This window comes from Serinus canaria, chromosome 1 (genome assembly GCF_022539315.1).
Source record: "Serinus canaria isolate serCan28SL12 chromosome 1, serCan2020, whole genome shotgun sequence".
In the NCBI taxonomy this organism is placed as follows: domain Eukaryota; kingdom Metazoa; phylum Chordata; class Aves; order Passeriformes; family Fringillidae; genus Serinus; species Serinus canaria.
The window spans coordinates 83,068,836-83,081,695 of record NC_066313.1 but is presented as its reverse complement, the minus strand read 5'-3'; the positions used below and the strand labels follow the sequence as shown (position 1 = coordinate 83,081,695).

General features: G+C 36.7%; 1 protein-coding gene across 2 annotated transcripts in view; it reads right to left on the bottom strand.

The window, feature by feature from the left end:
- Positions 1-12,860, bottom strand: part of ATP10A (ATPase phospholipid transporting 10A (putative)) — a 108,199-nt gene that overhangs the window by 31,239 nt on the left and 64,100 nt on the right. For both annotated transcript variants that reach the window (XM_050975478.1, XM_030234832.2), the window contains exons 4-7: positions 10,867-10,973; positions 10,634-10,765; positions 8,143-8,276; positions 6,321-6,573 (exon numbers count right to left, since the gene is read on the bottom strand). In XM_050975478.1, the coding sequence (XP_050831435.1) occupies positions 6,321-6,573; positions 8,143-8,276; positions 10,634-10,765; positions 10,867-10,973 (626 nt within the window). The remainder of the gene's footprint in view (positions 1-6,320; positions 6,574-8,142; positions 8,277-10,633; positions 10,766-10,866; positions 10,974-12,860) is intronic.

The window sequence follows — 12,860 nt, the reverse complement described above, 5'->3', positions numbered from 1 at the left end:
CTTTTCCTGTGAACATTATAACCTGAGAGACATTGTTGTGGGATACTTTTCAGTTTCAGCACTAAAAATTGATGGCCTTGATCTTTTTTTCTATCCAGTTTCTTATTAAGGGCAAGGACATAAACAACTTTGGTAACACAGGAATGCAATTTATGAAAGTCAGATTTCACTATCCCAACTCCACTTTATATTTATGACACAAAGAAGAAACAACAGTTAATACTTATTCCATTAACCTTCTTTTATCTTTCATAAGATGGCAGAAGCTATAAATAAAACTCCCGTAATAACTGCCAAGTATAGAGAAGATAAATTCTTTATCTTCTTGAAGATCAATTCTTTTATTTTAAAAATCCTTTTCTTTAATTTCATTTTGATTTTAGTTTTTTTTTTTCTGTTTTCCCTTCCATGCCATATATGCACTATGACAAGGAGTCCATTTTGCAGGCTGACAGAGACACTGTTGCCACACAGCCAGATGTTCCACTAACTTGAAATGTGAGATTGGGAACCTGTTAAGAATTTTCCTTCAAGCAGCATAAAACTGCAGACCCCTCAAGCCAGAATACTTAAGCTGTCTCATTGTGTGGGCACCATTTCACCATGGAAAAATTCCATTTTGCCTCAAACCAGTCAATAAGGCTGCCACTGAACTGTCACTAAGTAAATCTGTATGTGCAGCACTTACACCATCACAGCACCTTCTTTCCTTATTATTTTATAAGTGCAAGTTTATTTCACTCTGAAGTGCACTCTGGTGTCTACCTAAAGATTGAGACAAGCAGCTAGAATGCTATAAATTTGTACAAGTTGGCTAACATAATCTTAATTTACTTTGCAAGAACTTGCCCATAAGAGCAAGCCCTGACATAAGAAAGCACCAAGATTTCCCTTCCTCTAATCTTTTGACATCCCCAGGGGCTTAAGTCCTTTATTAAGAACCCTTTACTCAGAAACTGAGATAATTCCTTTTTCTCTTGAGATTTTTTCAGAGAAATTGTCAGTATAGGTATATGGTTAGAGAGAAGTAGTACTTGTCTCTAGGAATGAGTTATTCTTTTATAGGATTTAAAATGGGACACTCACTCCCTATGTACTGAGTTCTACATCTGTTCATACTGGCTCTCTCCTTAGTTACCAATTAGAATTTTTTAAAAAGCAGTAAGAAAGGTAAAGAGAAGCTACAAAAAAGCTACACAGAATGCCTGAAGCACCTAGTTCTGCTAAAGATTTGCAACGTTCCAGGAAAGGCTAGATGGACTATCCTGATTTCTGAAGTTTGTCAGATTTTAAAGGTGGCAGATGAGAAATCCCCTTGGAAGTAACAACTGCATTTATGGAAAAGGTTTTTCAATTTCTCTATCTTAAAGAAAAAATAATTCTATAATATGGCTGGACTATGCAAGCTATGTTCTCATGACTGCACACAAAAAGAGTGAGTAAATTCCACTACAAAACAGCCCCCTGAAGTAGGAAAGATTATTTTTTTTTTAACATAATGTATTTTCCTGTAAAAATTAGTTGCTAGCCAACCTTCATCAAGAAAAGCTAGACAGCAGTCAGAAACTCATTCTCTCTCAGATTTAGGATTAAGAAACTTTGTTAAACAAGAGAAAATCACCAAGGTTTTTATTATCTACATTCACTTCCATAAACTTCTCTTATTCTTATGTTGTCTATAGATTTTTTCAGTCATTGGAAGGAAAGGGGAGGAATTCAAAGAATGAAAAATTCAGATTTTTCAGACTTGTGTGGTTGTATTCATGGAGATTCAATTTGTATTTTGTCAACAGCTTCATACAATGGGGAGCTAAAACTAGAAAAACAGAGATCACATCCCATAGGCAAGAGGGTGATTAATGCAGCATTTGGAAAACAACTACGACAAATGTCGGGCCAAGACCATCTGGTTGTAGCTAAATCACGTAAGGACTTTCAGAAGCACAGTGGGCTTTTGGGCACCTACTGTCTCTGGGATTAGCAGGCAAACTTGGGGCATGGCCAGTTCTAAGAATTGTTAGAAGCTGTCTCCTAGCCCGAGTGAAGAGCACTGACATATAGGGAAACAACATATTTTCTCTTTTTTTTGTGCTAACATTCTTTTGGGCTGGAAGGTAGTACTGATTGGAAGAGTAATTCTGGGATTTAAGCAGAGTATAGTGCCAATGGGTATTCTGTAAATAGCCAAGACACTTATGAATGGGACAATCATTCTTTTACATGGAGTGGTCCATGGCATACCCTGCTCCTGAATTAACTACCTGCCATTAAGAAGAAGCTTTGGAGAAGATAATAGTCATACAGATGTGAGGTGGGAATTCTCTTTGTACAGAGAATTCTACACCACAGAGAAATAGGCATGTATTAGAGAACCATCATAGATGTCTAAAAAAAAATCTGATAAATTACATCCCACAAATGTTTAATTTTCTCCAGTAACTGTAATCTCTTCAGATTACTACCCATGCAAATATCAGCAATTAGGTAACTAGTATCCCATGCTTGTCAATATAGTCTCCACAGGATCTAAATGTGCAGTGCAAATTCCCATAGTTTGATCCAAATCAGTGCATAATTCACCACGAAAATACTGTAAATGACTTCAACAAGGACGAGTATTTCATAGTGCTTCCATCATAGAACTATTATTACATATGCTACATTCCTGGATTCCTCTTCAGTGCTAAACTTTTGCACAGCAGAACTTATGAGTAATACTACCTGCAGCTGATTCTGTCTCACACTAGAGCAATTTATTGCCCTCTTTTATTTGTGCTTTTGTCACCTCTTGTCTAGACCATAACAATGCAATACTCCTAGGCAAAGCACCATCCACCAGTCATAAGAAACTTGGAGCTTATAGAGAATTCTGGAGGTAAATGTTTTCTCCAGAACATTCATGAAAACTTGCTTCCCATACCTAAAAATGTGTTAAGTCTCACTCGGGGTTTCTGTTTTTATGTTAAAGCATGTAATAATTGCTTCAACATCCTTCACAAGGTCTGCATAAACCTCTGTGATGAAAATCATAATTAACACATCCATGTCTGATGCAAAACAGAACTCTCCCTCATAATCATAAAGCTCACCTTTCACATGGGGTATTTATACAGCTTTGTGGTATAAATTTACAAGGAAAAAAAGGATAATCCCACCACTCAAGAAACAGACATGCTGCCTCAAATACACCAAATTGAACACAGCATAACATACACCTTTAAAGCAGCTCCCAAATCCCCAAAATTCTGTACTGCATGTATAGGGGAGAGGAAGAAGGGGAAAGATCAATCTACATGTCAGGGAACTCATATGCATTGCTTAATGCACTCCCTGAGTGCAAAAAAACTGAGATATGACAATGTCAAATGCAGTATAGTAGCAAGTAGAACAGAAAAAAAATGGGATAATTTCTTATAACTCTGAATAAATTTTAGGGAGAAGAGCTTATAAAGCAGCATAGAGAAAATTTATGTTAGCTATTCACAATCTGCTGGTTGAGTAATTAACAGATATGCAGTAGTCCTAGATTATGCAGAAGAAAATGCTTTAAAAGACAATAAGAGTTCAAAAGTTCAGAAATTTCAGACCTCAATTTGCCAGTGTAGACATGACTCTCCTGCTCTGTGTGTGTGCATGGCTTAGCCCAAGAATATAGGGCCTCCAACTGACTTCAGTGGAAACAATCCAGAAAATCTTGCCATGGGAAAAAAAGTCTCCTACATCTTAGCCTTGTTCTTGGATATGGCTGAATGGTGCTGTTATAACTGAAATTTCTCTCCTAAAATTTATGCCTGAGGCAAACATCTGGCTTGACAAATTTGAAAGAATAGTTAAAAGTTTTGTACAGCTATCCAAAACTGAAAACAGGATCTTATCATGAGCAGGGTCAAGCGACTGGAATGACAGGCACTGCTACCCCACCATAGCAGACAAACAAACTTAAATCAAAGAGCTCAGAGCAAGGTTATTTCAATCCTTTTGCAGTGGAAAATGACCTGTTATTGGCAGCTTTTGCATCCTGACCCATGTACAATAATTTTAAATTAACTTCTTCATATAAAATGCTGCTCAAAGTTTGATTCCAAGAAATAAAACACTATGCATGAAAAAAAAAACAAACTTGGATATACGTCATCTTTGAAACAGATCAAAAAAGGCAAATGCATTTTGCTTGATTTTCTAGCATATCTGGCAAACTCAGATCACCCCCTAAGTGAAAGATTTTAGAATTTTCTATTTTGCTAAATCTTCAGCAAAACCTGAAGTGCAGAGCAGGATGGCATCAGTTATAATGTATGCAGGAAATTCAGATACTCTGATATAAGACACAGAAAAGTGGCTGACAAATAATTTGCAAGTAAGCACACAGCAATGAAATGCTGTTGATGCACACCCTAAAACCAGAAAGAGCTGTGATAGACATTTTATCATATCTAAACAAGAAGGCTGCAGCAGCAGAAAAGATAACAGATGGTTATAAAATCAAACTGCAGAATAGAGTTAACAAAATACATGAATGAAGCACAGTATTTATTGTGGTATTTATACTGATTACTGAGAACAAAATAAATAGAAATTATCACAATTTATATAAAGACTTGTAGAGAAAGACCTATTTTCCTTAGAGGGAAAACAACAAAAGAATAAAATGCTGTGTAAATATTCTGTGGCAATTTAAAAATTATATTTGTCAGAAATTTTATACTGACTGGAGTTACAATGAAGCCCAAACAAAGCCATAGATGAAAAGAAGGACTGAAAAAATCAATCTGTTTGTGTATCTGGCACTTTTGTTCGTAGTGATATTCACTCTGTTTTCTTTAACTTTTATATTGTAGTATGAAATCATATGAGGAAAGCGTGCACAAACACAGATTTCTGTTAAATTCACTACATCTGAAGAAATAAGATCTGAACCTTCAACACTCAAACTTAAGGGCTTGAGTTCAGCTGACATATCAGATGATACCAAGCTCATAAAAACACCTTTTCTGAACTGTTTTAATTGGCTATAACATCATTCTTGAGAGGAACAGAATACACTCTGAAATTAGTATAAACAAGCAAACAATCAATGGCAGAGAAAAAGCAAAAAAGAATGAATAATCAGTGTCACAAGCAGATTTAGGAATCCAGTAACATACGCTAAGTTCTAATTCTTTTCTCTTTCTTACATACTGTACAGAGGTAGAAAGTCACAGGTTCTCCCCAAGTCCTTTCCATAACACTTGTAACACTACCCAAAGGTCTAGTTTCTTGGAAAAAAGTGCCTTAAATGTAAAGTCTCAGTACTACTTTAAAGTAGGAGAAAACAAAGGACAATTCACTACTTCAAAATATCTTTTTCTGGTTTAAGACCTTGTCATCTTTCTAAAGTATCTTTCAAAGTTTTAGAGTTCCCAGTCTATTTTGATTCTTTATCTTATTCTGTATCTTATTTGTAAGCTGAAATTCTCTAGTGTTCTTTGAGAAAACTTCCTAATCAGAGATCTATATGTGTTGTGTAGAACAAGAAACTTATTTTTTGCACAAAAGAATATTGTAGTTGTCAATATTTTCCTGCATACAGAATATGATTTGAAGAGTTAAGACCTGTTCTTTCAAAAATGATAACAGTAGTATGTTAGAGAAAAATAACACAAACATTGTAAAATTTTAAAAGGATGAAGAAATAAAGCAGGGATGACAACTCTCACACTGCCTTGTGAAAAACAGTAATCTTTTACTGTTTTAAGAGGCTGATACTTGAATGTGGATATTCTCTCCACTGCAGTGTTCATAGAGCAAACATATCTGAGACAGACACTTTTCACACAAGAGCACTGAAAAGACTCTGACAAAAGTAACATAAAATATGCGATTCTATCCAATTATGTTTCTTGTTAATATGAAAACTGCTATTTTTGCATTTGTTTCTCAGTACAAAAGGACAATCTCATTGCAGGTATTCAATCAGACACTAATCTGGCTGTATGCTTTAAAGCATTATTTTACATTGTATATTTCAAACACACCAAAGAAGTGGGATACCAGCAGCACCATGCAATTTTCTTACATCAGCCATGCACTCAAGTGCTTTATTACATCAGGAGCTAAACCCAGAAGCTTTTAATGTCTCGACAACATACTGTAGATATAACAGAACACTCTGGTAAGATCGTCATTGCTAGCTGAACACAGCCATCGAATTACACTGATCTGACAACAGCTGTTAAATTTCTTTTGTTTTCCTTTTTGATTTAAGATTACAGCAACTTTAATGACTACTTCAGTTTGCCCAAAGTACAACTGTTAGATAGAAAACGTGACCATGAGCTCACCGTTATCATCATGGGAATACTCTATTCCAGAAACAGTACATCTTCGGAAAACCATCTTGTTTTCAGTCAGTGTCCCAGTCTTGTCTGAAAAGATAAACTGCACCTGACCCAAGTCTTCTGTGATATTTAAAGCTCGGCACTGCAGTTGAGAGTCTGTTTCTTCATCATATAAATCTTTATCTTGATGAATAAAGTATACTTGGCAGATTTTAACTATTTCAATAGATACATACAAAGAAATAGGAATCAGAACCTAGAGTACACAAAAGGAAAGAATTAGGAGAAAACAGAAGCAAGAACACAATCAATTATTAAAGCTAACTTGATACTAGACTGGAACATAAAGAGGCTATGAAATTTAAACATCTACTCTGAAGTTATCATCATGTTTAAAGAGTTTATTTACTGTGTCAGATGAGGAAAACCCATGGTGAATTGCAGAGCTGGAATGCATTATTATGTCTAGAAAACTGATTATCAAAATATGGACAGAAGCAAATATTTCTTAGGCTAATAAGCTGAGACTTAAACTAGTTGGGGAAGGAAAAGGAAAAAAAAAACCTGACCCAAATCAGACCATACAATCAGAATACTGTAGATATGAAAGGATCTAATAAAATTGTTCTGCATAAATAGACTGTTTACAAATTAACTTGGCAGGAATACAAGAAACAAAATGAGAAATGATAATCTCTCCATAGGAACAATATCTTTGGCCTTGACTTTTGTACTGCAAATTATTTGAATGAAGATCACATTTTATAAGTGCTGAAGAAGGAGACATGAAAAGATTTTCAACTGTTTCTTGAGGATTGTCAAAACCAAATAAAATACCTAATTTATACATGAGTTTTTCTCTGCAGATTTTTTTTCAGGATAGAGATTCCTGACTGCATACATTGTTTAGTTTTCTGAATTAGATACGTGGGAGAAATTATAGCATGGCTGTGGGTGGCGAATATGGTCATTTAAACCAAAACTACAGTGAAATGTAGGTGTTTAAAGAAATCAGTGGTGAGTTTTCTTAAACAGTATCATAACCCAATCCCTCAGGGTAAAAATTATTTTTACATTTTTTTTCATTCCCTTTTATAAACAAATTGCTGCCTCCAGTAAAGCAACCTCCTCCAGTGTCCCACTAGGAAAACTTCCATATATCTTGGTGACATGAGGTTCCTTTACTTCTCTGAACTTAACCACTTTCAACATTCAAAATATTTCTCCTCAGGACCAAGAAACTTTTAATATAGTTTGTTACCTGGCTGACATATGGTTTTGCTAAGAGAAATACGTCTGAAAAGCTGTAAAAAAGTATAAAACTTATTTTCATAGCAGAACACTGCGCCCAAAGTGGCATCCTTTGAGGTGTTGCTCCACAGTGGGTAGATAGGAAGAGTTTCTGTTTCATGGGGCTGTTCCTCCCCAAGTGCAGGACCCTGCACTTGCCTCTGTTGAATTTCAGGCAGTCCTCCTCTGAACATTCTCTCCAGCCTGCCAAGGTTCTTCTGAAGGGCTGCACAGCCCTCTGGGGTATTGGCCTCTCCTCCCAGCTTGGTGACAGTGAACTTGCTGAGGAGGCATCTGCCCTTCATACAAGTTATTGGTGAATAAATTAAACAACACTGGGCCCAGTACTGAACCTTGGGGGACATCACTGGTGACAGGCCTCCAAATAGACCCTGTGCTACTGATTACAACCCTCTGGTATCTTTTAAGCGCTTGATTAGCTTCGTACATGGAACGAGTGCTACATATATTGCACATATATAACTTTATTGCAGCCAACTAGAAACAGAGGTGACAGCATGTACAACTTGATTACCTGGAACACTATGATCATTGTCAGAAATAAATACACTGAAGCTAAAACAGGTGACAAATATTTGCCATCGGGCCCTGGAACATCAAAAATTGGTTTCTTCTTCTCACCATACTGCCATACCCATAGACCGTGACCTGCAGAAAAATTGGAAGAGAGAAAAAAGCAAATTAAATCCAAGCAAAAATGCTTATGGTATGACTTAAGATGTTCTTAAGAGTTATGTGGGAAATTGTTATTTGTTTTCAAATATTCTGCATGAATTCTGAAAAATGCCCCAAACCCATGGATTTTTCTGTCTTGTGATTTTGGGTTTGAGAAGGGGCTTTGGCTGTCCTTAAGCCATGTAAGACTCATTTCACATAACTTTATCTAAATAAAGCAAGCTGACTAGTGTGAATTCGTCACCAAAGAAAACTTCACTTCTTCAGAAAATGATCAATTTCAATGATATGCTGTGTGTTAAAACGAAAGAACTCAACTGACTGTACTAGATATATCACCAGTCAGCTATCAGTAAACTAGCTTTAGAAGAAACTTTAATTTTACTGTGTGAATTATGTCTACCACATGCACAAAACTAATGAACTAATGAAATAACAGTATCAAAAGAGTCAACAGCATGGAAGCTGAGGAATGAAGAGCAAAAAAAATGTTCTAGGTCTTGCTCAAAATGCTTTTTTTTAATTGATTGTGCTGATAATTAAATAAAGCTAAGATTTTTATTGTTTTAGGAAAATTACATTCTTGCAAAAGAGACAGAACGTTGTCTTTTTAAGTACAGCGCTAAGATTTAAAATCCTAAAATCCCTAAAATGGTATGGACTGATGTTTTTAAGGCGTAAAAAACAAGGAAGAATTCTTCTGCAACAAAAATCATTCAAACTATCATTATATAGTGAAAATTTTTCTGATTCTGAAAAACAGAATTAAAGGACAAAGATCTGCTTTAAAAGTAATCTTCTGTAAATCATCCTTTGGCAAGATCCTTTACATATTGATGCATAAACCCAGTACTGAGTACTTGAAAAACAAAAACACATAAATGAGCACATTATTTTGTCCCTATACTACCAATATGACATCACACACATAATGTCTTTATTAATATATATATGTATTTTTATTCTTGAGAGCAAAAATAGAAAGCCCCACACTGAGAATGACCTACATTGAGGGTTGTTTTATAAATGCCCTTAGATTTTCGAAATAATTAAGTGTCATATCTCCAGTTATACTTTATTGACAGAAGGTGCGAAAATGGCCTGATTTCTACAGAGCCCCTGGCAACTCAAAGGGCTCGAGCAAATTTCTTCCCAGATGTTTGTAGCTGTCAGCACCTCGAGCAGTTTGCTCTGGCCCTCTGCTGGCGGCTTCCAGCCCTGTAGCAGACGGGACAGAAGGGAAGGTGCACTTGTCTGTCACCTACTGAGTGCCACCTCTGGGGAGCCCCAGCAAGGCTGAAGCCACCACAGGGCACACCCACTGCTGCTGCTCGGGGGACACCGCGGAGACTCTGGCAGAAGGGACAGCTGCAGGCAGTAGCTCCCTGCTCTGAAGCCTCACCATGGCACTTCAGCCCTGAGGACTGGGCTCCCCGGTGCTGTAAGACTACAAAAGTGTGTCATGAACTCAGTGCAAACTAATAAGCTGGCTGGTTCACAGCTGGAAATACTCATCTTTAAGCATTTAACAATACCTGGAAAAAGGCACAAAGATGTATTAAAGTGGCATAAGATTGTTATTAAACTACACCATGGTTGTTAAGAAACATTCTGGTGTTTATGTCATATGACTCACATGCAAACATTACAGAACACACAAATATTAAGGAAATGTAATTCACATGCCATATATTAAAAAAAATCTTTTTTTGTGCCAAATGTAAAACTCAATTCTTTCTCACAAAAGAACAGAAAAAAAGGCCTGAGGAGACATAACCTGAACTGCAGCATTTCCTTAAACACTCCCAGAAGTTTAGAGAGTATTCTACTCGGATTTATGCACACTTTTGCTTATTTCTTCTATGTTATGACTAAGGGAGAGTGAGTCCATGTTGTGCACTGTGCTTTCAATTTAATAAGTAGTACTGGAGAATACCACTGTGCTGATTTTGTTTACTCTCTGCTCATAAATTACTCTACTGCCTGATTAATGACAAGTTACACTCTACCACCTGTAATTTTGAGGGGACTACATATAAACTGGGGGCTTTTTTGGGCTTGACATTTTTGGATGCTATCAAGGGTAATATAATCTAAGCCTTCAGATCTCTGGTACAAATAGCATATATTTCATTGAGATTAAGAAGGTATTTAGATCAGGTTGTGCGTCAAGACATTTTAATTTTTGACAAAAATAAGTATGGAGACAGCTTTATGGATTTTATGTTTTGGCAGACATGTATGTTTTTGATAAAGCTAAGTGCATGAATCCCAAGACAGTGTAATACTTAACTTAAACAGCAGTGTTTCTACCAGTGAAGAGCACTTACCAATGGCAGAAAACAGACACATGATTAGAAGTATGAGGACACACCAAAGGACATCGGCGTTCATCTGCCTTTCCAGCTTACTGCGCTTGTAACGTGGTCCATTATTATTTAACAAGGCTTTGGTCTCATGCCCTGCAGAAAGCATTGCACCAAACATGTCACATGGAACTTGGCTATTATTTTATAGCTATAAAAAGGTGGTATGCCCTTTAAGACAGAAAAGCAGCTCTTACCTGCATAGATTACTATTCCTGCAACTTCTTCTGTGTTTCTAATGGTACACCCTCGTAACAAAAGATTCTCTTTGAACAGTCCATCCTTTTTTCCACTTTTATGAATACTACAGAAAATTTAAAAACAGAACAAAACACAGCATGTCAAAACATCAAGCTTGTTAAATCATACTTGAAATATAACAACCCCAGGAAACATCTTCAGCGTTTAAGAAGTTTTTTTTGATTTGATGGCAAAATGTTTCATTGGATCCTCCTCCTGGGAAGGTTCTCTGTTGGACTTTGAGATTACTTACCCAAGGATCCCTGACATGCATCAGCTCAGCTGGAGCAGCACCAGTTGCTGTTGGATGTACAAATGTCCTGGACAAATGCTCACTAGAGATACGTGGGCCAAATTGACAGCATGTGTGCAGCCTAGCTAATGCCTGGAAAATGCACTGGACTTCCTGTGCATGTGGAAACTGACTGGGCAATCACAGTTGATCCAGTCCACCTAAAGGCAGCTGTGTTCTGGTCAGGATTAACCCACTATTCACATGTGCTTACTAAAGAAATCCTAGAAAGCAATATGGTGAAATTGGGAAGTGGCTGTGCTTCAGAAGTGGTGATACTAAGGAAGATGTGCCAGGGATAAGACACATCAGTTCAGTGAAAAGAAAAGGAAAAATATTCTGTGTTTTTATTCCATGTATCAGTGAGAACAAGAGAAATTATTTTCAGAACTGTCTCACCAACTATCTAAGGATGGCCTGCACCCTGAGGATTCTTGTTGACTAACACCAAAACACAGGAAAAAATTGAATGAAGTCACATTTCTACTACAACTTATTATCTGCTGGGCATGGATTGACTGAAATTTCAGCTGACAGAGAAATACAGAAAATAGCCTTATGAGAATTAACAGGGAAATTCTAAAACAATAATAGCAATTCAAAATGGTATTAGAATTTTTACTATCTAAAAACGACAAATCAAATAATAATTTAAAACGACTTTCAAATGAATAGAATTTCATTTTATCAACTGAGGTACCCCAATGCCTCAGAGAAGACTAAAGCAAGTCTGGATTGTTTAAATGTTGTCTTCACTTTCAGACCATCAAAAACCATCACACTTTCCATATGCTACACTAAAACTAACATTGTGCTGCTACAACACCTAATCTTATGCCTACCTGGATTTGAACACTTAAAATCCTCTGTCCCCGAAAATCTGCAAACTGGCTTTAAACTGTCCTTTTTATTAAGGTGGAGTTCTTTTTATTTGCTTCCTATTTTCTAAGCCTTCACATCTGGGTTATATATACATGCTTTTCCCTGTTAGGTCCTTCTCTTTTTCTAAATGAGGACCAAAACTGTAATTGAAGTACAGACTTCTAGGATCTCAGGCCTAGGAACTACACCAAATACTCTGATATTTGTAAGAAGAAAAGGTTCACATTAGTGAGTTCTCTGTACTTGTCCCAGTCTAGTAAGACTACTTGCAGAAAACTCTATAATGCTGGTTATGACACATAACCTCAATAGTCAATGTTTTTAGTGAGCAGAATATACCTGAGTGTATACACACACACATATACAGGCTTTTTTAGTTCAGCACAACATACTATACCCACCCTCTGCTCAAAAGATATACATATATATTAAAAGTATTGGTGCTTCAACAAGCATGCTTAGCTTTTCTCTGCAGGGACGGAGAAGAAGCATTGGGTTTGACTACTGAGGTAGCAGCTGCAGTGATAACAACTGACTGGAGGCCAGAAACAGAGAAAGAAAGAAGTAAGTGGATAACACCAAATTTGCAATTCTGACATGAAAGTCAAAGGTGGTTTTTTAGTCAGGAGACAACTTCTCCTGCTCAGCCCATCCTCCCTGCCAGTCTCAGACAGAAGAACAGAGGTTTTGCTTCTGTTCTTTTCAGCAAACCTCCTTAACCCACTGTCTCACCTTTGCCAAAGCAGCATCAGTTGGGGGGCTGCCCAACATCCCTCT